Here is a 24,405-nt window from a genome sequence, read left to right on the forward strand (position 1 = left end):
GAGAAATTGGGGTAAATCCAAAATGGGACCACAAGGGGAGCTATCATAAATAAAAACATTTTATGTTTCTTTCCCACTCACTACAAAATAATAGAATAATAATGCTTTGTGGCTATTCTACTGCACTAAGGAATAGCACTTATCTCATAAGAGATAAGAATGCAGAAATAATCAAATGATCTGTTTGGCTTGGCATTTATTCAGTAAGTGCTTTGCCATTTATTCTTCCAAGTATTGAGTTGGGAAATTAGTCTAAACCAACTAGCCCATCTTTGAAGTTTATTAATAGACTAGCAGATAGGCAGGGGTCTATTCAGAGGTATTTGAACCCATGTCATGAGATAATTCAGTAAACACTAGAAAACCCCATAGGTTATCATTTAATAGTACAATTAACATATGGATCTTTTAGGATAAATAATTTCAAAGTTTTGGGGAATTTAAAAACAATAATTCATTGACATTTAATATATCTTTTTATTATCATCTCCCTTTCTGTTACTTTTCCATACCAGCAATAGCAGTAAGACTATGACACTACATAGAACCTACCCACATAGGAGTTTTGCCACTGCCAGCCTTTTAATCTGGCAATGTACATGGCCTAATTCACTCTGTTCCTCCTGTATGCCTTCATGGAGCTGTCACTATAGCTAACACACCATAGCATGTAGCCTCGTGATGACATGCATATGAAGAAATATTCAGAAATTTAAATCATCATCACAATGAGCAAAAAGTTAGAAATCGCATATGTTTTTAAAAATAGCTTGAATCTGAAATATTCATTTGAAAAGTGACACTAGTGGGTCTGTAAAATGCAAAAGGTACCTATCATGAGCATTCTACATACATTGCACTTTGACAAATGTTTCATTAAAATGAGAAATTAACCGTGACAGATAAAAATTCTAACTAGTTTCTCAGGTCTCCTAGAAGGACAAGCTTTGCACAGCTTGCTTGGTTTTCTGTAAATCACCATGGCAACATTCCGTTTTAGGTTTCTTGTTTAGACCCACATTTAGTCTCTGCTAGGGATGTGTATTTAATAATTTCTGATTATTTGGTGCAATCGGTAACTACCAATAAATTAGGGAAATTTGCTTCCCAAACATTAAAAGACATTTAGAGTGGTACTACAAGTTTTTAAGTTTGAATTGCTGGCATTTTTTTGTTTTGCAACTTGCTTTTTAAACAAGTAAAAATGCTGGAGCTTATTAGATATATAAACAATTGATTAAAACTTTGTAAACTCTATATACAATGCAATATCACTGTTCAAAAAGAAAGTAAAAAATGAAAAGACTTGTTGTTAAACAAAGTCCTTTCTCAGTTGTATCAACTCAGAGTAATCATTGATTTAAAACAACTATCCCTCTGGTAACTCTAACTAAAAGTGTTTTCTGCATTATATTATCATTAGGGATGTTTAATTCTAAACAACTGTCACTCAGTGAAGGCTGATCTCATGAGGTTAAGCTCACTAAGTGCTCTGAGACATTAGAAATGGTAAAATTACTCTGCAAATAGGATGCAATACAGCCAGAGTCCATTTAGATAGATCACGGTAAGCATAACTGAACTCAGAGATGGGATCTCAAAACTTCAGAGTTCTATATCTCTCTGCTATTCACTGTGTGCCCTTGATTAGCTTACTTAACCTCTGTGTCTCAGTTTTCCTATTTGCAAAATGTGATAATATTACTTACCTAAATCACAAAGAAACGTGAAAGTGTTTGTTCAGTGTTTTTAAAATATAAAGTGCTATACTGCATAAGAGTCAAGTATTATTACTCATAACAATATCAGCATCATCTAGGGACCACAAAGTGCTCTACAAACATCAGTCAAGTGTGAAGCATGAGAGTTCCTGTGAAAATGGTAGTGTACCCATTTAACATGGGAAAACTGAATTACAGAGAGATTAAGGTCCAGATTTTTCAAGGTATTTAAGTGTTGCACTCAGTGTTACAACACTTAAGTGATTTGGGGGCCTAAATCTCATTTTCAGAAGGAATTTAGGTACTTTGGGATTTAGGATCAGTTAGACATTCTAATGCTGAGTGAGGCAATCCCTCAATACCTTGAAAAATCTGGGCCTAAATGTCTTGCCCAGGTTAACAAAGAGAAACAGTAGCGGAAGGGATGGGAGGAGAACCATAGGAGTCCTCACTTCCATTCTGCATTCTGCTAGACAAAACCTCTTTACTTCCCCATTGTTCAGATCAAGTTATTTTCTTTTTATCCAAGAGAAGAGAATTATGCTTCTTTGGTACTGCTTCTTGATTTTGTTATCAGTGATGACTATCATTTATCATTTGTAAATCTGGTACATCTTCAACTAGATTTTCGAACCCTCCAGAAATGGATTTTGAGAGACAACCAAGCACAAGCTAATTAATGGCAGACCCTTTTATAATATATAATGTGTGACTCATGCACTGCAGTTTTATATTTCCATGGGGTTTAAATTCGAGGAAACAGGCCCACAGTTTACCAATATAATAAGTACTATAATGTAAGATGAGAGATAGAGAATATCCTTGAATAATGGTATCTCCTGAAAAGTGAGTCTATCTTTTGTCATAGAGCAAATCTTCCCTGGTGATGTTTAATTACATGGTAACTTGGAATTACAAGATAGCCTTTAATTGCACATTAACTTTTGGGAAAACTTTGGCTGTGCATTTTAGCAGACAAAATACCATAGAGAAAGTGATCAAATGTTTCACCATGTCATACATTTTTATTTTATATGATTAAGAAGCAAAATATATAAACTAACATTATAACATTTTCTGTGGTCCAGCTGCCAGTGGGGCAGACACAAGGCTCTGCTATTTTCCCCTTTATTATAGCAGATCATAGCCAATGTCTTTTTTGCAGCTTGTAGGCATGTCTTCTTGGCCCACTGTCCCCACTGCATTCTTGCCTCTTGCCCTACAGTAGCGGTCACACTAGTATGCTTGTTTGTTTACTTATCTGTCATAACTGGTCTGCTGCCTTTGATCTTTATGACCTACGGCTGGTCAAAACATTTCAAATGAAAGGTTTTCCCACTGGAAAAAGGTGTTTTGTCAAAATCAGAATTTTCAGAAGGAAAAGATCAATTTTTGACTGACTTTTCCAACGGGAAAATTGAAGAAGAGAAAAAGTAGTTGTTGCTCTGTATAATATATTCTGCTGACCTCTGTAGTATCGGTACCACCCGCCTCCACAATGATGAAGCTTGAGAAGTGCCAGCTAATATCTAAAGTCTGGAGAAAGGATCTCATGTTTTCTACACATTGTACTCCTAGTTCATTCATCCATCCCCAGAACATTGTTCTCTTGCTGAGAAAACACAGATGGTAAGGGACTCTGGCTAGATCAACAGAATGATAACAGAAAGATCAGCTTTCTTGAACTGAGTAAATTCAGGAGTCATATTGTACATGATGTAAAGTATCAGGGGGGTAGCCGTGTTAGTCTGTATCCACAAAAACAACAAGGAATCTGGTGACACCTCGAAGACGAACAGATTTATTTAGTCAAATAAATCTTTGCTCAAATAAATCTGTTAGTCTTTAAGGTGCCACCGGACTCAGTGTTGATATTGTACATGAAGTTCACTTCTTCAGCCCTGAAGGGAATATCTCACTTGCACATGACATCCACTGAGACAGCCATGCATCAAGTCTACCAGCTCTGTCATGCAATTTGCTGTCCTAATATCTCCAGATCAGCCTTAGCCTGGGTGTCAGTAAATTAGGTGGAGAAGGTATGTAACTTCCAACATAGGTCAGAAAAATCAATTCATATATCATCTGGCCTTCAAAGTCAAATAACACAGATCAACATTATATAAAGCTCCCAGGTAAAATACAGGCAGTCTTATCTTAGCCAGAGGAGTAATGTTGCACCACCCTTAAGCAGGCATATTTCAAATAAGATATTCCTGGTTGAAAATGATCAGTTGTTTGTTCAAACTCTGGATGTTATAGTAATGCTCATAAGAAAAAAAAATTGAGATCAGTGGACCTGAGAGATAATTTAGCATTGGCCAATCTCAATCTCAGTTAGCTTTATCTCCAAATCCTACTAGGTCGCTGGAATCTATATCCATCAGAATCATTTTCAGTTCACTGCCCTGCCCTTTCAATTAGCTTCACTCCCAAGAACATTCACCGTAGAGGTTTTTAAGGTCAGGCTTGACAAAGCCCTGGCTGGGATGATTTAGTTGGGGATTGGTCCTGCTTTGAGCAGGGGGTTGGACTAGATGGCCTCCTGAGTCCCTTCCAACCCTGATATTCTATGATTCTAAGTGCTGGTCACTATGAGTGCAGCAATGTAGGAGGGACTTTTATTAATTGCCTATGTAGGCTGGCTCCTCTGAGCTCCTTCACTGTAGAACACAAAGTCATTGGAATGTCATCCCAGATATTTCAGTGGTTGTCTTTGGTGGTGAAAACAAAACAAGAGCTCATTAAGGCCAACCCATATGATCAGGCATCTCAGAGCCAGATGCTATTTACATAGAATGAGAAAGTATGTACCTCACGGAAAGAATCTGGAGGTGAGAGACATGAATTAAAGTCTTTTAATCATTTTCTCCTTTCCCAGGAGCCATTGCTCCACTCTGATTCTACTCATCTAAGTCAATCTTAGTTGTGTCAATGGGTTATTTGCAAAAGTAAGGTACTTGCAGAAGTTGCTCGAAACTAAACGGGCTCCATGAGGATGTCAGAAGTCAAACAGAAGCTTAATGTGAGCATATCCTTGAATTTCCTCCAGGCTAATGAATGAGACCTCTCATGGACGTATCTCTGAGTACTTCATCTATAGGGAGCTATCAACTAATGATGGGATTAAACTCACTGGAAGCAGTAGATGCTCAGCCCCTCTGAATATCAAACCATAAGCGAAATGGAGGATCTCTTTGGACCAACGTATGGAGAAAAGAGAAAAGGTCCTGTAGAAGATAAAAATCCTCTCTTCCTCCTAGAGAATAAGAGAGTATTTGACCTTATTTTGCATTCCCTTCAAACCACTTCAAACCGTTCGGTAGAAATTTTAATTCCTTCAAGGTTTGTGCTTGCGAGCTTCACTCGGCAAATGGGTAAATTGGCTGCCTTTTTAAAATTCCTCTTATATTTTTCACCAGCACCAGATACTCTGTCAGACTTGCCCTACAGCACTTTTCTCACGAATGCTTTTCACCTTTATTAGGATACAACTCTTCCAGACATCCATCTCATCCATCGCCCAAGGAGGAAATCCTTCATTCCCTTTGATATTAGAAAGGCCCTTAAGATTTATCTTCTCTTCAAAACTCAAATGCAGTTTTCATCCTGCACAAAGGCCGCAAACTGGGATCACAAGCTTCCAGGCCAGGATCACCCTGTGGACCAAGAAAATAGTATTTCAAAATCACATAAGTGAGGGTTTTGTAAAAATCAGGACTCATTTGTTTAGATGCCTTTTGGCCAGCGTAAAGTAGAAGATTTGGTGGAATAGCTGTGTGAGGCAGCCACCTGGGAGTCATTGCACATCACCACAAAACACAGCCGAAGTAATATGAATAATATGTGTGCTTTGGCACACAGTGTTTTCAGTCACTGAGATCTCAGGCCAGTTCTGCTGTGATAGACTGTTCCCCAACTCCCTTCTGTGCCCTCAAAACATTTTTCTTGGAATTTTAGGTAGCAACCCAAACATACTGAAATGTTTCGCGATCCTCATGCACAGAAGTGAAATGGAGAATCTGGTCAAAATTAATCTAGAGTCCATATCAGTCCAGGTCATGAGAGATTTGGGCAGATCCCTTACTGATAGCCTTTCAGGTAAAATTAACAAAATGAATGTGCTTCCCTGGATACTGTATATCTTGAGAATCTCCCAGTTACTAGTCTTCCATTTTATTTTAGGAAAATTAGTGAATTTTGAAAGATACTTTTCTGGGGTGTGCGGGTAGATGAGGAGGCCTAGACTGGCTTTGTGTAAATTGCAATTCCCAATCACATCTGGAGGCTTCTATTTCCCCAAATGGCAGCATAATCATACAGCCTTTATCCTTAGCCAGGCAGCCTTATGGCTGCAGAACACAACAAAGCTGATCCCTCTCTGGCTGCTGGTGGAACAGGAGTTATTACATCACTTCCCATTGGCAGGAATACTGGATACATCGTATTGCCGTTTTCATCATAAAATGTCACCTACAGAATTGTCTATAAAATATGGATCCCTTTGGCTAGAAATATTAAATTCCATCCCTTCTATCACATTGATGCTCTACTTTGGAACAACCCCTTGTTGACAATTGACAGGAAACCATTAATGTGGAGAGGGTGGATAGATAAAAGGGATAATTTGGGTCTGTCAGTTGATCTTAGAGGATCCATTTCTGCCAAGCACTCCAACAACAATATTGCCATATGACATATGCCGGAGGCCTCATGCATATCCTTGGAATGTTTAAATATCATAGACAGCAATTTCCTAACTCAAAAAGTGTTGCATTCAACATGGGGGATTCTGTATTAGACCTTGTTGTGGCAGATAAAGAGGAACTTATCACCAAATGAAAAATAAATGGTAGCTTAGGTACCAGTGATCATGACTTGATCACATTTATAATGTAAAATACAATAAAGTCCAGACCACTGATATTTTATACACACTTGGTGCTTTAAAAGGGTCAGTTTAAAAAAGATAAAATAATTCTGAGCCAGATCAGCTGGGAGGAAGAATTTAATCATGAAAATATAAATGATAATTGGGAATTGTTTAAGAACATTTTACTAGATGCCCACAATCCCACAATTGAGGAAGAAGATCATAGTGCTTTAAAAAATGGCCTGGTTTAGAGGGGAAGTGAAGGCAGCTATAAAAAAAATAAAAGTAATATATAACAAATGGAAGAAAGAGGAAGTTGACAGTAGTGAATATTAATCATAATAGTATAATTGTAAAAATTGATAGGGGAAGCAAAGCGACTGGTCAGCAGAGGCAAGGACAAATAGAGCTACTATAAGGTGGGTGCAAAACTAGTTGGAAAACCATTCCCAGGGAGTAATTATCAGTCATTCACAGTTATCCTGGAAGGGCTTAATGAGTGGGGTCCGCAGGGATCAGTTCTGGGTCCGGTTCCATTAAATATCTTCATCAATGATTTAGATAATGGCATAGAGACTACACTTATAAAGTTTGTGGATGATACCAAGCTGGGAGGGGTTGCAAGTGCTTTAGAGCAGTGTTTCCCAAACTTGGGATGCTGCTTGTTCAGGGAAAGCCCCCGGCGGGCCAGGCCGGTTTGTTTACCTGCTGCATCTGCAGGTTCAGCCGATTGCAGCTCCCACTGGCCGCGGTTTGCTGGTCTCGATAATACTTCGTCCTGCCATGAGTGCAGGGGACTGGACTAGATGACCTCTCATGGTCCCTTCCAAATCTGTGATTCTATGAATACAAACTATCTGATCCAGCTGCATGGCATTACCTGCCGCTTAAGCATTCCTTGAAAGACGTATTTGGTCTTAATGCACTGGGAGTACCATAGGCTGCAGGATTGTTGTTGATGTAGACAGAGTTTCATAGATTCATAACCAGCTGTATAGCCTGTTACGAATTCCTGACCCAAAAGACCCTGCCTAATTTAGATTGCCTGGAACAAAGCATTGTATATGTCTTTGAACTCTAGCCAATGGGGAAGTGCCTTGCAAAACATTAAAAACTCTACTATCAATCTACTATTAAGGCTGACTGAGCAAAAAATTATTTCATTCACACTGGTTCCACTGTAACACAGGTTACAGTGCCCTGCCAAAATAGACTGCTGCTGTAATTGTGGGTCTCCCAGAGCAACACTGGCTCACATGTTTTGGGACTGTCCCAAGATGCAATCCTTTTGGCTAGAAGTCATCAGGAGATTAATATGATAATGGATACCTCCTTAAAAATTACTTCCCAGAACTGTGTTTTGGGATATATCCCATCATTTTGGAAGCTCTCCAACTCACTGAAAGATTGGTTCTCTAGAGCAGTGCTTATAACCAAATGACTGTTATTGCTTAGATGAAACAGCAGACTGCCACCAGGGATAGAAACTTGTCTCATTGACTTGGCTGCCGTGGCAGCTACAGAGCCTGTAACGTTTCAGAGAAAAGTGACCTCAGACAAATTTGAAAAATTTGATCTAACTTTTTAGAAACCTGTGATTAATTCCTGGCAGATAGAAACAGATGTAATTCTCCTGTCCCCTCCCTGTCCTTTCCTTCCTTTTCTTTCCCTCCCTTCCCTTTTTTTCTGTTCTTCACTTATTTTGCTCGGAAAAGATAATAAAATATAAATTAAAAAAATTCTTTCCCATGTCTGTGCTTACTGTTTGTATTTGGAGGTACTGTTTGTCAGTAAACATCTTCTGTGCTGGTGACAGACTGACTACAGAGGAATAGATGTCTTACCTGATAATTCCTTTCTATTGTCTGGCTACATCAGTGCAAATATCCATTTATAAGAACATACATTATGTAGGTCAGGATCAGTAGTTACTGATTCACCTGACTACAGTGTTCCCTAGTAAAATAGTTAAAGCCTCTGCACGGCTTATATCATTTCTTCCCAGGCAGGGCTTTTTTGTATTCCTTCAGTTCCTTGGTTGCCTGTAATCCATTAGTTGTTTTCCTTTTAGAAAATAATTTTCACTGGTTAGGTTAGGGTATTTAACCGCTTTGTTTTCAGCCATGGAAATCATCAACAATAAACTACTGAAGGCATTCCCAAAAGCTCCAAATAGGGCATTGGCTGTAACTTGCCTTACTACAGTAGAAAGCTGTCCCATTATGCAGTCAGACCACACATACACACACACACACACACACACACACACAAACAACAGGTAAGAAATATTGTTTGATCTTAATCAGAGCAATATTCAGTGGAATTCTTCAAGACATCAGTGTTTCACAGTAAGTCACTGTACTAGGATGAAAATGAAAATGCATCCGATGAAGTGAGCGGTAGCTCACGAAAGATTATGCTCTAATAAATTTGTTAGTCTCTAAGGTGCCACAAGTACTCCTTTTCTTTTTGTACTAGGATGGTTTGCCTTATATGGTATAGAAGATCACTCTGTTCATTGTAGGTCTAGCAGTATATAGGGATGATAATGTATGTTAAGGAAGCATAGGCAAGCTTAACTCAGGACTTGTCTTCTATGGGTTTGTGTCAGACCTCAAAATATTCTATTTACTTTGATTCTTTTAATTTTGTTTGCCATATTTATAATGGTGCTAAAATTCCATTTTCCAGAAAATTCCAGTATTTTATGAGTTTAGTTCCTCAGCTTTCATAGCAGATCTGTTGACAAAGTTTTAATGGTAGCATCACTGGCATGACACTATAATGCTCTTTTATGAGTTGAGGAGCTTTAGTAAGCCAAATTGCTCATCTCAAGAACATTCTCAGTCATTATGACTTGATTGTGGCCTATATTCCACAGACTGATGGTGATGATTGACTGTTCAGACTTGAGTGAGACAAGAAGGAGCGACTCCTTTTGTAACCTCCGCAAACAAACTATAGGTCTAATGGTTCCCTCTGCTGTATTGTACTGAAATTCTGTAAGACTTCTAAGATTTCAAATCTCATCATATGAGATATGTTACTAACAGGTTTTTACACTAGAATGTCTGTTAATTGTTCCTAATGACTTAAAAAATTAGGCAAAAATGTAAGTTCCCAAAAGAAACAAAACTCTATTATAATAACATTCTGAACCACTATGTTTGTTAATGTATTAAACATGTATATCTTAAAATTATCTGTTTATATGCTAGCAAAAGTTTTTTCCAGGTTTCACTCTGTCTGATTTTCCCCCTCCCCTCCCCCCAAAAAAGTTTGCTGCCACTGTTATACACAATCTCAGGTCTAATCAGTGTCTATTTTGAGACCAAATATATAACCCAAAACACTCTATAACTTTGTTTCATAAATCAGTAAGGCTATTGGCCTTTTCTTTTCCCAAGAAAGCTGCAGTATGGTACCTCCATGGAAAACCTTACCAAGTATTAAACTTGTTCCCAGATCCCTGGTCTCTGTTAGGGCAGTGCTATGTTGCCAATTGGGATGTACATCTGGTTTTTTTGTCAACAGTTTTATCAGTTTTCTTAGTTGTTCTTGACTTAGTAGTCAACTTGTTAAGCACTTCAGACTCTGTTTTTTGCTGAGGACAGAATACAGTATCACTTTGTGTGTATGTTTACATTGCATCGGAGATGTGACTGCAGTATATGCAGACATACCTGTGCTAGCTTTGATCTAGCTAGCTGGAATAATGTCAGTGAAGCTATGGCAGCAGCACAGGGTGGCCACTTGAGTACATATCCAGGGACCTGGGAGAGCTCATACAGCCCATATTGCTACCCATCATGCCGCAACTTCACTGCTATTGTTGTTTGAACTAGCTACCTCAGGTCTGTTTGCACATGCTTCAGTCACACTTTTGATGGCAGTATGGACAGTATGGGTCCCCACCAGTGTCCATGGGTAACAATATCTATGAAACTATTCCAGTTGTCTTAAATAAGAGTAGATTTTATTGGCACATAGAAATCATTACAAATGAAAGGATAGGTACAAAATAGTATATCTGCATATTCCAGTGCTCTGTAAAGATGAACTACCATAAGCCAAACATTTAAATGATGAATTGTTGTACAGTCCTCATAAATATCTTGTTTGCAAAAACAAACAAACAAAAAAGTACTTTTCCTCACTCAACTTTAATCTTTATGTGTGTGTATCACTCTTTCTCCCAGCCTAAACATTGCCTGTTTTTCACTGGGAGTGTCTGACATATGACCCAAGGAAATGTTTCTCTGTTAACCAGCCTTCTCCTTACGTTATCGGAAACATTTCTTTTCTACACTAAATTCACTTTGTTAGACAAGCTACTATTTACTTCAGCTGCCAAAACCATTTTTGTCAAGCTTGTGCTTTGTCCTGCAGCACCACAGGTATGAATTTTAGTCATTATACTGGAATAGTTCCCTTCAAAATCACATTGATTATTGTTAAGTTTCATGTAAGAATTCTCAACTCACACTTTCAGAGGTATAGGATGACCTATACAAACTGTGTGGCTTGATTGACAAGATAAGCAGAATCATGTACCAATATAGAAATGACAGAAATCGGTACCTTATGCCCCAATGCTGCAGAGAATTACATACATGCTTAATCTGAGAGAGTCTGAGTAGTCCCACTGCTTTTGATGAGATTACTCACAGTCCTTACAGTTAAGAAATCTGTGTAAGTCATTTCAAGATTGAGGCCTGACATAGTAGTATAGTTACACAGCTATAAAATCCCATATCCATTGTAAAGTCCTGTGTGCCCCCTTTTGGTCTGGTGTGGTCCGCAGGTGTGCCCCACCTCAATGTTCACGGTAATAGCTTTGCCTGGGGCAAGGAGAAGCCAACCGACATGAACAAAATGATCCTGTTTTAATAGGGCTTCAGGAAAAAGCAATACAATAAACAGTTTGTTAGGTCCTCCCCTTAGGACCCAGGTTCAGAGCTCCCAAAATTAATGTCCACAACACCAGGTATCCCAGTCTGATTAGGCTGGTCTCCTGGAGCTTGAGAGAAACACCACCCACTTCAGCCTGCCTGGCTTCTACTTCCCTGTCCGTTACTTAGTTTCCTCTTTCTGTTTTATATAGCCTTGGCCTAGGGTAGGGCTGGTCAGGGCCTCCTTGATTACCCCAGACTTTCCCTACTGTAGGTCCAGCCTGTCCCTTAAACAGGTAATACACTATTTCACATCCACTTATAGTTATCCATAATATCCAGAATATCTGAAGCATAATTTGTACTTAGTAACTCAGTTGTATACAGAGTAACAACTAGTCTCCAAGAGAAGCCAAATGAGTCTAAGGTATGAAGCTCAGGGGATATCTTTTCTTTGATTTACTTCTCTGTACAAATGCGGTAAATAAATAAATAACCTGTGCAACACTGCTGAGCAGGTTTATCAAAAAATAAAGCCAGGTGCAGATCAAAGAAACATCCCAGAAGTGCGCCTGATAATTACAGTAGGATTAGTGTAAAATGAGTGCATTTATTACCAGCCTTATCATTCTATATGTTTAGAGAGGGCATGTGCTTTATTTTAATTAGCTGTTTCTTTCACTGGATTGTTTTGCCAAACCATCCTGATAAACAGAAAAAATGTAGCCATTGGTCAAAATGCTTGTAGCAAATCTCATTTTAAATTGAAGCAATTTATTCAGAAACCAATCTACTACTGCAGCAGTAATCAATGTGTTTTCCCTTAGAGTAGACCCATTCTTGTTTTGCTGAAGGACTATTGTTAATTGCCTGTAACTAAATGATTGCTGTGCTCTTGAATGTAACTCTTTGGCACTTGTTCATTTGTTGCGTTTAACAGAATGCCATTTCCCCTAAGGTTCTGCCTGATAATTTTTCTTTACAATTTTCAACATTCAGTCTCAGTCCCTTAAAGAGGGCAAGGTTTGTAATTTTAACATCATAACACAAAAGCTAAACAGATTTTAAAAGGTTTGCGCTTTTTGTTTCTCCCCTCTGATGTGGAATTGTGCTGAAACTGAATCTTTTTAAAATGCTGCCACTCCAGGCAACTTGAACTTGAGCAGAAAAAGTACATCACACTTCAAAGAGAATGTAATGCTTGCTGTAGCAACCATGCCCAAAGTTTAATACAAAAGATAGAATAAAGCAATTGAGTGTGGAGACAAGTATGTCTTGCTACCTTTGCTTACAGTCTAGTGTTAATGGTCACTTTCATAACAATATCCAGCTATGATGCATCACTTTTCATCGGTCAATGTCAAAGTGCTTTAAGGAGGTCAGTATCATTATCACCATTTTTAGCACACTTGCTTGAGCAACATAGCTAGTGCAAGTCTGTTTACCAGGGCTGGGAGGTATGCTTCCAGGTGCAGTATAGACATACCCTTAGGATCAGTGAATGCTCTTATGAATTTTGCTGTGTTGCTCTGTCAATGGGTATGAGGCAATGCTATATGAATTCAGATTGATTTTATTAAAAGGAAATAACTATACATGCTATACCTGCTCTAGAGATGTTTATAGTTCCAATAGTGAAAATTGCATGAAAATGTACTTTAAAAGAGAAGCTGTATTGACCAAAGTACTACTTTTCATATAGCGTATTAGTTTCCACGTTGATGGTAGAAAGACAACTATGTACAGTGTTTTCTGTTTAATCGCTCTATCGTTAATTTTGGGGAACATTTTGTTTTTGAATAGTAAAGTTTCTCTTGCCTTTAATGCAACATAACAGCAGGCATATAAGTGGTATATTTTGCACCTAGCAACGTACCATATTAATTCCTCATATTCTGGTTACCACTGAACAGCTGCATCACATGTGGTGCAAAATGAAAAACGAGCTGTTGTAAGCCAGTGTAGTGTAATTTCCATTTCCATTTATTTTCTAAAATATTGTATTACTAGCCTATACAAACTGTATTATTTTAAGTAAGCCTCCTCCCTACAGACCAGAAAAATACTGAAAGTATGAAATAACAAGCACTGATAGTAAAAATGTTAACACAAAGGAGTTTCTGCCACAGTTTAGAAAAGAATTATATGAAATGTAAATACTTTTATTTTATTTTATTTTATAACACTTTTAGTGTCCTCTGGGGAGCAATGAAACCTTTTTAACAGCTGTGTGTATCAGAGTAATAAAAAGTGTCCATTGGTAGAACATAGTAAAATTAAATGGAACTTTTCTCTAATCTTTTATTTCTTTAATTAAATTGTATAATAATGTATTATTACATATACATAACCAAAAAGTTACCTGGATAACATGAGGGTTTACATTGCTTAACCCAAGTACATGCTGCCCAAATGGAGGCAAAAGGATGTTGTTTATAGGGCACAGTGCCCCTTAGTAGTGCATTATGTAAAGTTTTCCTTATGGAACTCTGTATTCTCTTCCAGTTAGGCTTTTTATCAGCCAAAATGTGTCCATTCAATTTCTAAGTCCTGTCCCAGTCCTTCTTCAAAACTGGGGGTTAGAAATATTTAAAATTAATGGGTTTTTCTGGGATATACCAAGTTACTGTTCCTCTCTATTTTTAATATAGCAAACAAATAAAACCGTTGGAGCTTTGCACTATTTCATATCTTTTTTTTTCTTTTTGCACTCTGATTTCTTATTTGAAAAGTAGTGAGAATAATAACAAAATGGACTCAAAAGAGTTACTTCTGCTTTCTTGAGTATTCAACTACTGAAAGTAGGATCAACAGACAATGATGTCTATCACTTATTGTTATTATCTGATAAATGACATCACTAAGGAGATTGCTCGTCAGACAGATAGCGCTGCATTTGATTGGATTCTTCATCCTGACGGATTGAGCTACATGACAATGATCTCCATCTATCATGTGAATCTTCAGTGGTACAATGTAACAAAGGAAGAGTGATCATGCTCTGAATCTGAATGTCTGAACTGACAAATTGGGATGATTTGCAACATCTAAACAAAAGCCCTCCCTGTTTAGGGAGAGACAGGGGGGATAACAATGAATTACAGATCAACAGGAAACTGTCAAAGATATTAACACATAACTGAGGAATGTGGTTTTGGGGGTTCCGAGGATGATTTGTCTTCATATCCCACAAGCATTTTTATTTATATTTTGAAAAAGTAAAATGGTTATCTTTAATCTAATGCAATTGACAGAAACCCAGCATGAAACACAGTTGTGTGTTCTGATATTTTGTGTGAGGTGTTGGGGAGGAAGGTCGTGTCTACCTTCAGCTCCACAAAAGGAGAGCAGTTATATGAGCTTAAAATATGAATGCAGTGACATAATATATCTATTGCGAGCAAAACAGTGATATACAGATATATATTAAACCCGCACAGAACACTGAGTAAAAACAATTGACTGACTTTTCACATAACCTATTTAAAATGTGGTATGAGGGTATTTACATATATATAAAGGAAAAACTGCATTATCTGTATGTTTCTCAGAGGGTCCCATAAATAATCTGGAAAATTAAATGCAAAAATCCTGCATTTGCATTCTACTGTTATCTTCAACCTGCAAAATATCTCCAGTGTTATCCTTTCTCCAGTTCTGAATTTGGTTGTTATTACATTTTATAATTCTTTGCAGAGCTGATGTATACAGTTGAGCTTGCTGGTGGGCTTGGTGCTATTCTGCTGCTGCTTGTTTGTTTAGTGACTATCTACAAGTGTTACAAGATTGAGATTATGCTCTTCTACAGGAATCATTTTGGAGCTGAAGAGCTAGATGGAGGTAAGGCATCTTCTCAGCATGTTTCCTGCTTTCTAAATGTGCCTATCTCTTTCTTCAAGTGGTTAATTTTCATTGTGGAGCAAGAAGCGTTAACAATGCGGCAACCATCAGTGGCGTTTCTCTCACTGCATTAGGCACTGCATTGAAAATGCATCCCTAGACAGCAGATTAGAAGCAATGATTGTTTGACTGATTCATTTGCTGCTCTGCAGATCTCCAGGAGACACCTGTATCTTTTAGATTTTTACTCCCAACACCAAATGTAAATTACAAACATTCTATCAATATTGAAAGCCAACTTCACTTCCCCATAAACAAGTGAGTGTCTCCTCTAATTATATTCCCCCAATGTATTAAGCGGTTGAAGTGAATCTCAGTTTGCTCCTTGTTTAAGCTGATCAGTTTTGATAAACTGTACTGCATGTTTTGGAATTTACCCACCAGTCCATGCTCTTGAATGTATTACTTAACTGTTTAGAGAGTGGCTAAGGTTGATTAAACTAGTTGTTCTGCAGATGTGATGATTCAAAGACATCTAGTTTAAACAATAGGAATTGGCATTATTTGCTCTGACCTATATCTGAATTATACACTACTTTTACCATTGAAAAAAAATGTTGTATTTGTCTCTAACCACACTAATCAGTGTCACAGCTGGATAGCAAACTAGGTTGAACACTGGGCTTTGATTAATTAAGCTTGCTGCCTTCAGTCAGAGTTCTTGCTGTTTCAGACTGCTACCATATGTGTGATACACTATATCCTTATTTACAAAAACCCTGTTGATATAAGGATGTTAACCACTATCGAAGATACAAAGTATGGATAGATGATATCCTGTTATATTTTATAGTGTGATATGTGTGGGATGGGAGATGTTAGCCAAATCTGTCATAGTGAGGATGAACAGAGGCAGTAAAATTATAGGGGCCTATGTAATGTCATAGGATGGTGCACATTACGCCTAAGATCCCCAGGAGTTGACCCACTTCTTCCTACAATATAAAAATATGCAAAGACGTGAAAAAGCCAGTGCCAAAACAACAAAATCAGACTCAAGTAATCTCACCTGTTATACACACCCATACATACCCACACACATAAATATATCAGTATCTTGCATCTCTGTGTCACCTTCTACTGAGAGATCACAAAAGAATGCTTTGCAACATTAATTTGTCATATAACACCCCAGTGTGATAGATTAGTATTACTACTCTTACGGTGAGGAAACAGAGATACAGAGAGATTGTGACTTGCTCAGCATCACGCACATTTTTGATAGAACCTGCTTTCTTCGTAGCATGATCAGATGTCCCAATTTTATAGGGACAGTCCCAATATTTTGGGCTTTTTCTTATATAGGCTCCTATTACCCCCCACCCCAGTTCCAATTTTTCACACTTGCTATCTGGTCATCCTATTTCTTTGGGAACCAACCTCCCCAACAAAGCAAACTATCCTCTCCTTGTATGGATCTGTCTCCAGCTTGCAGTTCTTGCTTTCTAGAATTTGAAAATTCACATGGTTGGAAACATTACACACTGTAGTCTTATTACTTCACTGACCTAGGGAAGTGAAAATCCATCAGTCGTTCTCAGATCCAAATCTCCCATTTAAAAATAGTAACCAAAAAGCACTCTTAGCAAGAAACTGAGTTAGGTTTTTGAAGAGGGAAAAATTAATATAATTGTCTAGTTAAGTCAGTCTTCTCAGTAAAATAGATTCTGCCATTACAGCAAGTAGAGAAGATGTTCTCTTTAGATAATAAAAACAGCAGAAATGTTATGTGCTTAACTCTGGTAATATGCTAAGTGAAATATTACTCTGAGATGCCAAACAAAACAGAAAGTGTTGAATAAAGTGGAGCACATCAAAAGCAGAAAGAACAACCTATTGCATTGAGGGAGTAACTGCAGCTGGACTTTTTACCATAAGTGTCTGTTTCACTTAAGTTCTCAAAATTAATGCACATGTAGGAAGGCATAAAGGAAATGCCTTACGGACCAATACTTTACACAGGAAGAAATTGTAGAAGTAGGCTCCTGTCCTTTGTAATTTTTATTACAAATAAGCATTGAGCTTCATTGTACTTTCCAGAGGCTCTCCACAAAATGCTCTTTTTCAAAATTCTCCCTATCCCTATCTTCTGAGGGGCATTAGCCATGTACCCATATGTTATCCATAATTTACATCGTGTTCTGTCATATCCCAGCATAACATTTAGATAAGCAAACACTGACATATTCACAGGCTCTTTTTGTACAGTGTGCTGAATCCATAGAGGATTCCAAACACTCTAAAATTTAGATCCAATTAAATTTCTCAGCAGAAGATATCCCTCCAAATGCAACGTTCAGTTTCTTTCCTGACTGGAGTATGAGTCCTTCAGGATATCAAAGCTCATCATGTTCTCTTCTCTCTTAGCCTTAGAAGAAAACTGCATTCATTTTTCTCATCTTTGCAATCTGATTCCAATGCAATATGTGGGTAAACTGAAAGATGTATCTGAAAGCAAATTTTTACCTTTAGAGTGAGTGTAACTTAACCTCAGTAAATTCTATCAAGATACTGCAGGTGAATGTGTTCCTTCACAGTTGCTGATCTCTCCCTCTAACCTCAAACTTGGATTATACCACCTGACCCCGCCCAAGGAACTAGGCCTTATTTCTTGACTCTCCAGCAAAAAATCTCCCTCATGCTTCACTCCTGTCATATACCCAAGCCACCTTTGTTCCCAATTGCCAGTTCCCTGCCTCTCCCCCAGAGTTAGACCACCATCAGCTCTCATTGTACTTTGCATCTCCCTCAATGTGCCAATACCTGTATTTCAAGTGCCAGTTCCATCTCTCCCTCCTCCCCCCATGGTGTGGAATCTGAACAACTCCTAGCCCTCAGAATAGTCAGTTTCTAGCTATTATCCATATGGAAATTTCAGAGCTCTATAAGATTACTAGGGGGCAGCATGTAATATAGGAAAAAGTGTGGGTTTGGGAACCAGAAATTCCTCCATTTTTAATCCTGAATCCATCACTGACTTGCTATGTAACCTAGGCAAATCTCTTCTGTATCATTTTACCCATCTGCTAATTGTAGACATATTATATTTTGGAGTGTTAAGAGAACTATTGAATGTTCTATAAGACTGTGAAACACAGGCCAAAATCTTCAAAAATAGAAGCTTACTGGGAGCTTTTGCATGCTCAATACTTTTGAAAATCAGGCCACATAGAAAATCAAGCCTAATCATAGATTTAAGAGTCTAAATATTTTTTTAAATCTTATACATAGAGTTCTATATAAGTGCTAAGTATAATTATTATTACAATCTACTGCTAGTAGAAGCTACCTTGACAAGGTATGACATCACTTGTGCCACTAGAGTACATGGTATACACCAAATCCCAGGGTGAGAGATTTCATACCAGTTTCCATCCTGCTATAAAGCTAGTTTAACAGTTAATATCTACACAAAAGGTTTAATATTTATATTTTTCAAGGGCCACCTTAGAAACTGAATGATCTCCAGTGTTGCCTTTTTTCCCCACTAGTAAAATAATTGTAATAACTTAACCAATTGGTATACTCGAATCAACAGAAAAAAATGCAAAATCTTCATGCTAGACAATCCCATAACTTCTTTCTTCTCTTGAATATACAAATGTCTTGAAACCAAAAAAAGGAAGATGCTTTACATATATAAATATATGTTATATGTGTATATTACATATATGTAAAGTTTTGTGTGTATGTGTGTATGTATATATGTGTATATGTGCATATACATACATATATATATATATATTATACCTCTCCTGATAGGGAATGAAATCCTGGCCCCGCTGAAATCAATAGGCATGCCAGAATTTCACCCAGAAAATTTTGCCTCTCGATAACAGTGCCATTCTATGTGCAAAAGTCTTTAATTATTAGGCTCAGATTTATTAAACCGAATGAAAGGTATTTCTCAATTGAAGCAGATGTTTACATACCAAATTCCAGTTGCAATAAATCCAGTGCTAGATTTGAGAATGTATGGACATATGGTATCTCCGCCTGGAGAAATAGTTTCCAAATATTGATGTGGACACAGAAACAGTGAGACATGCTTGCTAGAATATGGTTAAATGTGGATATCATGACTTCATTAAACTATTAACCAATGAGGAAACACTACCCATCAGAACTGTTCCAGTGGCCCTGGGTTGTACAAACCTACAGTGGGTCTGAGACCATGCCCTTCTACTCCCCCAGGCCTGCTCAGGGACACTGGGTGGAAGCCAGAGTCCCAACCTATTACGCTCCTGCATGCAGGATGTAGGAAAGATGAGATGAAGGGATCCCCTTGCTGTATTAGACATGGAAGCAAACTCCTTCACCATGTAATGTCATGGTCAGGGCCCCTGCTCAAGATGCACATTGGATTACATAAATCTCACATCAGACCCTTTTTTTAACCCACCAACCACAATGTAAATGCCAAAGTTGTAATAAATGTAATGTAAATTCAAAAATTGGAGCTCTGGGGTGCTGGATGGAAAGTGAAAGAAAACCTCTCAAAACACAGCCATTGTGCTGCATGGGAAAAATCCCTTCCAGACCCCAAAACAAAATTTGACAATAAGCTTAGTACCTGGCATAATAAGAGATCCAACTCACTAGATAAGAGTGGGGAAGGATGGGGCTTGAGCAAAGCAAAACTGGCTACCAGCCAGCAATGGGCAGAAATGATCCCTCCTTCCTACTCTCAAGTCCATGCAGGTCTATCATGGGCTCAGTCATTCACAGGCAGCAGGATCAGGTAGGACAGACTCAGAGCCTAGATGCTGTCGGAGACTGCCTCCTCCTACCTCCACACTGCAGGCCATTGGGAGGGAAGGATCAAGAGAACCAGTGGAAGCCCGAGTTTCCCCCTGCGCATTGGCCCACACCCAAGGCAAGTAGAGGAGGTGGTCCGTGTATCCTTACTACTCCCAGACCCATTAGTCACACACTTGTTAGTGAGCAAAGTTAGCAGGCTTTAGTGCTATCCACGAACTTTTCAGATGAACTCAGAGTAACAGTTTAAATTAGTGAGAGTGATACTTACAGTCTAAAGGAATCAATAAACTCACAAACTGAAGAGTGAAAATGCAGAAGGTGATCAGCCCACCCTGAGTGGCTTTATTTAAACAAACGGGTGGATAGGAGAACTGAAAATAAGAAATAATAGAAAAAGGCTGAATAAACAAATAAACAGATTAATACTCTAAAACCCACACAAACATCCTTTCTCCTAGCCATCCTCACAAAACCTTGTTACCCATTATAGGTGGGATGAATGGGGCAGCCGCCTAGGGTGCAAAGCCACAGGGGCAGAAAAACAATGAAAAAAAAAATGGTAGGAGGCGTGAAAATGTTTTCTTGTCCCAAATGCTAAAATGCCTAGTTATGGCTCTGTCATCATGGGTTGGCTAAGAATGCTGTCAGGATTCAGTGGAAACAATTTCAGTTTTTTAGAGTAATAATGTTGGCTAAGTTGGGGGTGGTGCAACATTGTAGCACTCCCATGAGATCCCACAGGGTGAGCCACTCTGTACCAGTGAAGTTTGGGAGTCCTCTTACTAAACTGCTATCAGATGTTATTCATTCACTCCATTTCCTTGATCCTTGCTGGAACAGAAACTAGTTGATGATAAGAAGGTCAGAGTGCCCTCTCTCTCCTCATAACAGTCCCTCCGCTCCTGCCTCAGTCTTCTCTCTTGATGTGCCTCCTGGCAGAGTCTTTCAGACTGGTTCTTTGCAGAGGAGGATTTAACAGTTTTAAATGAGAACTCTGTTGCCCTCATCAGCTCTCTAACTCAAGCTTCAACTTGGAGAAATGTCCCTGGCTTTGCATTGATTCAGAAGGTCTGTGATGACATTTTCTACTCTATGTTGGTTGCTTTCTGAAAAGGAGAGCTTCCATTGCTTTTGGCACTGGGAGCCAAATCCATGCTCAACTTAGAAGGCTTGGCAGGGCAGTTTCTGTCTTGGAATCACTGTTGGAAGTGGGACTGCTTATATAAACCACCTTCCTATGAGCACCTTCTCCTTCACCCCCATTTCTATAGCAAAATACTGGCAAGGTTCACATGGGATCATCCACATCAGATTTTGTCAGGACAAAAGAAGGTCATCTATAGTTCTTAATAACTTCTGTGGATTGTGAGTTAAGCTGAACAGGAACAAGGCACTTCTTATTCTGAAACATGTGGAGGTAATCGGGAACAACTCTATGTGTAGACAAGCCCATGCATTATGAAAAAAGGAAGATACCTTTGAGAATCTTTTAATATGAATTAGCTGCTAATACCTTGAGATATAATTTTTGCAAATGGTCTAGGCATCTTGGAAAGTATTTTTGTTAATGATTAGGCCATACAGGTATGACAACTCTGCAATTGCTGCTGAAGCTAGTGACACATTCCCAATTACAGAATCTCCCCTGGGGACCAATGAAATAACACTGCAGTAAAAACCTTAAGTGTGCATATGAGTTCTAATTGGCTGCAGGCACAGTTTGCTAATAAGAAATGTTATTTCTTGAAGATCAATTTTGAATTTTATCAAATAAAGCAGCTACACAGAAATGCAGCTTTAATCCTTCCAAATGTTAGTAGTAGAATTAGTGGTAGAATTATACAGAAGCAGGATTTCTCCTCTTAATTAAAATTTATATTCTTACAGTGTTGACTCACTTTAAATCTTTTTAATTTTATGTATTTGGCTGCATTTGAAATGTCATTCAAAGAGTAAAATCACAATTTATGTCTGCATATGGGGGTTTGTAGCTTGTATCCCTGAAACTTATTGATTAAAAGAAAAATGGGTTCTATTGTTAGTGTGTCCCTAATTTTTTTATTGCAAATAAGGCATAATTTTAACTGAAATTCACATAAAAATTAACATTATCATAGTAATGTCCTTTATAAGATTAACTGTAAAAAGAAGACAGATATAGCTACCTGTTCCAGAAATAGAATAGAAATAAAAAACTGTTCAAAGATATACACTATCATGTTAAAAATTGCATATTTTTTATGCAAAGCACAGTTAGCAACCCCTTCATATAGCATAGAAAGTATGGGTAGGTATTTCCACTATATGATCTCTTCTGGGCCTTAGCCAGCTGCTCTATCAAATATTTACATGCTTTGGAATGTTTTAATAGCAAAGGTCACCCTAGCATCTATTACGTTCTTTTGACCCCAAAGTAGTCTCAAAGATGTTAGAGGTTTGAAGATCACAGCTGACATAACCCAGTCTGGCAAACTTACTTGAAGTTAGTAGTGCTGTATGTTAGGGAAGGGAAATGAGTGACTGTACTCTTTTCATTTTTTTTTTAAGCCTAAGGAAAATTGGAGTCTGTTTCAAAACATAGGCTGAGGGTCTGTGTTTCCAAACCATTTTTTCCTCATTCTAATTCGGGAAACACTGTAACTGATTTTTCAGAACCCTGGTAGTTCGGGGGGTGGGGGTTGGAAAGGTTGGGTTAGAACCGAATTTGAAAATTCTGACAAATTTCAGCAAATTGAAAAAGTCTATTTTGGGTGAACAAACAATTTCATTCAACCTGAAATATTTTGTTTCTAGGCAGTTTTACAAGGTTGGATTCACAAAGTGGCCAAAGGAAGAGGTGGTAATGCCTCCCTTATAAGATTTAGCCTAGTGGTTAAGGCAGGAATTGGCAACCTTTGGCATAAGGCCTGCCAGGGTGAGCCCCTTGGTGGGCCAGGTTGGTTTGTTTACCTGCCATGTCTGCAGGTTCGGCCAATCATAGCTACCACTGGCCACGGTTCGCCGCTCCAGGCCAATGGGGGCTGCGGAAAGCGGCGCGGGCTGATGGATGTGCTGGCCGTTACAAACCAGCCCGGCCTGCCAGGGGACTTACCCTGGTGGACCGCAAGCCAAAGATTGCCAATCCCTGGGTTAGGGCTCTCAGCTGGGATGTGGAAAATCCAGGTTCAATTCAACTCTTTGCCTGATGGGAGAAAGGATTTGAATAGGGGCAATGTTCCCTCTAATTTTTGACAGGTCATATGCACAAAAAATTTCTTCCCTGCAAATTTTTGTGCACGTGGTGTTTCACCATGTGCGCAGGGTTTAGGATCTGTGTGCGTGCGCGCATGCGCACAGCTTAGAGGAAACAGTGAATAGGGGGCCCCCACACCTCTTAGGAGAGTGCCCTAAGTGCCAGACTATGGGGTTTTCTGATGTGGGACTCTCTGTTGAAGTTGTTCCACTTTGGATAAATAATTAGTCACTGCTGCAAGGACGTGAACCTGGGTTTCCCATCTCCTTGTTGAGTGCTGTAAGCAGCAAGCTATAGAGACACTTTCTTTCTCTTGCCCACAGACTATTTAATTATTTATACAAAAATGGCTTCAACAGAGGAATCTGAAAAAATCCCAACCTACGCTATCCACCTGTGACCAGAAAAGCAAAGCAAATCTTACCCTTGCAAGGCTGCCTCCCAGTTCACAAATTGCATTAGCCTATGAATTCATCCAAAAAATAATGCAGTCAATATTTTTCCTCGTGTTTAGTCTCTGCTGACCTTTCATAGATCACTCAGGTAACATATAGTGCGTGTTCATTCTTTGGCTACCTTATAGTAATATTCCTTTTGTAGTTTTTGCATTCGACTAGCAAACATTTTGCAGCAATAGAGAGAATAGTTAATATAACTATCTTTTAAATGTCATAATCTTTTTAGAACTCTAAAACTCGTATAAGAGTGTCTGGATTTTCATATCAATCTTCTAAGAATCTAATCTAGCTAATATATTTTAACAAGTAGTAAATCTTCAGAAGTAGAATTTAATTTAAATTTTTACTGTTAATGAGAGCAACTGAGAGTGCATCTAAACATGTTTTTTTCTAATTTCATTAGATATATGAAATTAGAACAAAGCTCAGCAAAATATATACCATTAATAATAGATTATTCTGTTTGGTTTTGTTAATTAATAATATTCTATCTGGTATATCTATCAATGCCATATTTGAGTTTTGACAATTGCAAGTCAGCAAAAATATAGATGATAAAACCTGTATG

At 38.3% G+C, this 24,405-nt stretch overlaps 1 protein-coding gene across 1 annotated transcript in view; it reads left to right on the top strand.

The window, feature by feature from the left end:
* IL1RAPL1 (interleukin 1 receptor accessory protein like 1) overlaps positions 1–24,405 on the top strand; it is a 1,173,648-nt gene that overhangs the window by 1,139,310 nt on the left and 9,933 nt on the right. Inside the window, exon 9 of the mRNA XM_038384565.2 lies at positions 15,183–15,326. Coding sequence (XP_038240493.1) covers positions 15,183–15,326 — 144 coding nt within the window. The remainder of the gene's footprint in view (positions 1–15,182; positions 15,327–24,405) is intronic.

This window comes from Dermochelys coriacea, chromosome 1, assembly GCF_009764565.3.
Source record: "Dermochelys coriacea isolate rDerCor1 chromosome 1, rDerCor1.pri.v4, whole genome shotgun sequence".
Taxonomy (NCBI): Eukaryota; Metazoa; Chordata; order Testudines; family Dermochelyidae; genus Dermochelys; species Dermochelys coriacea.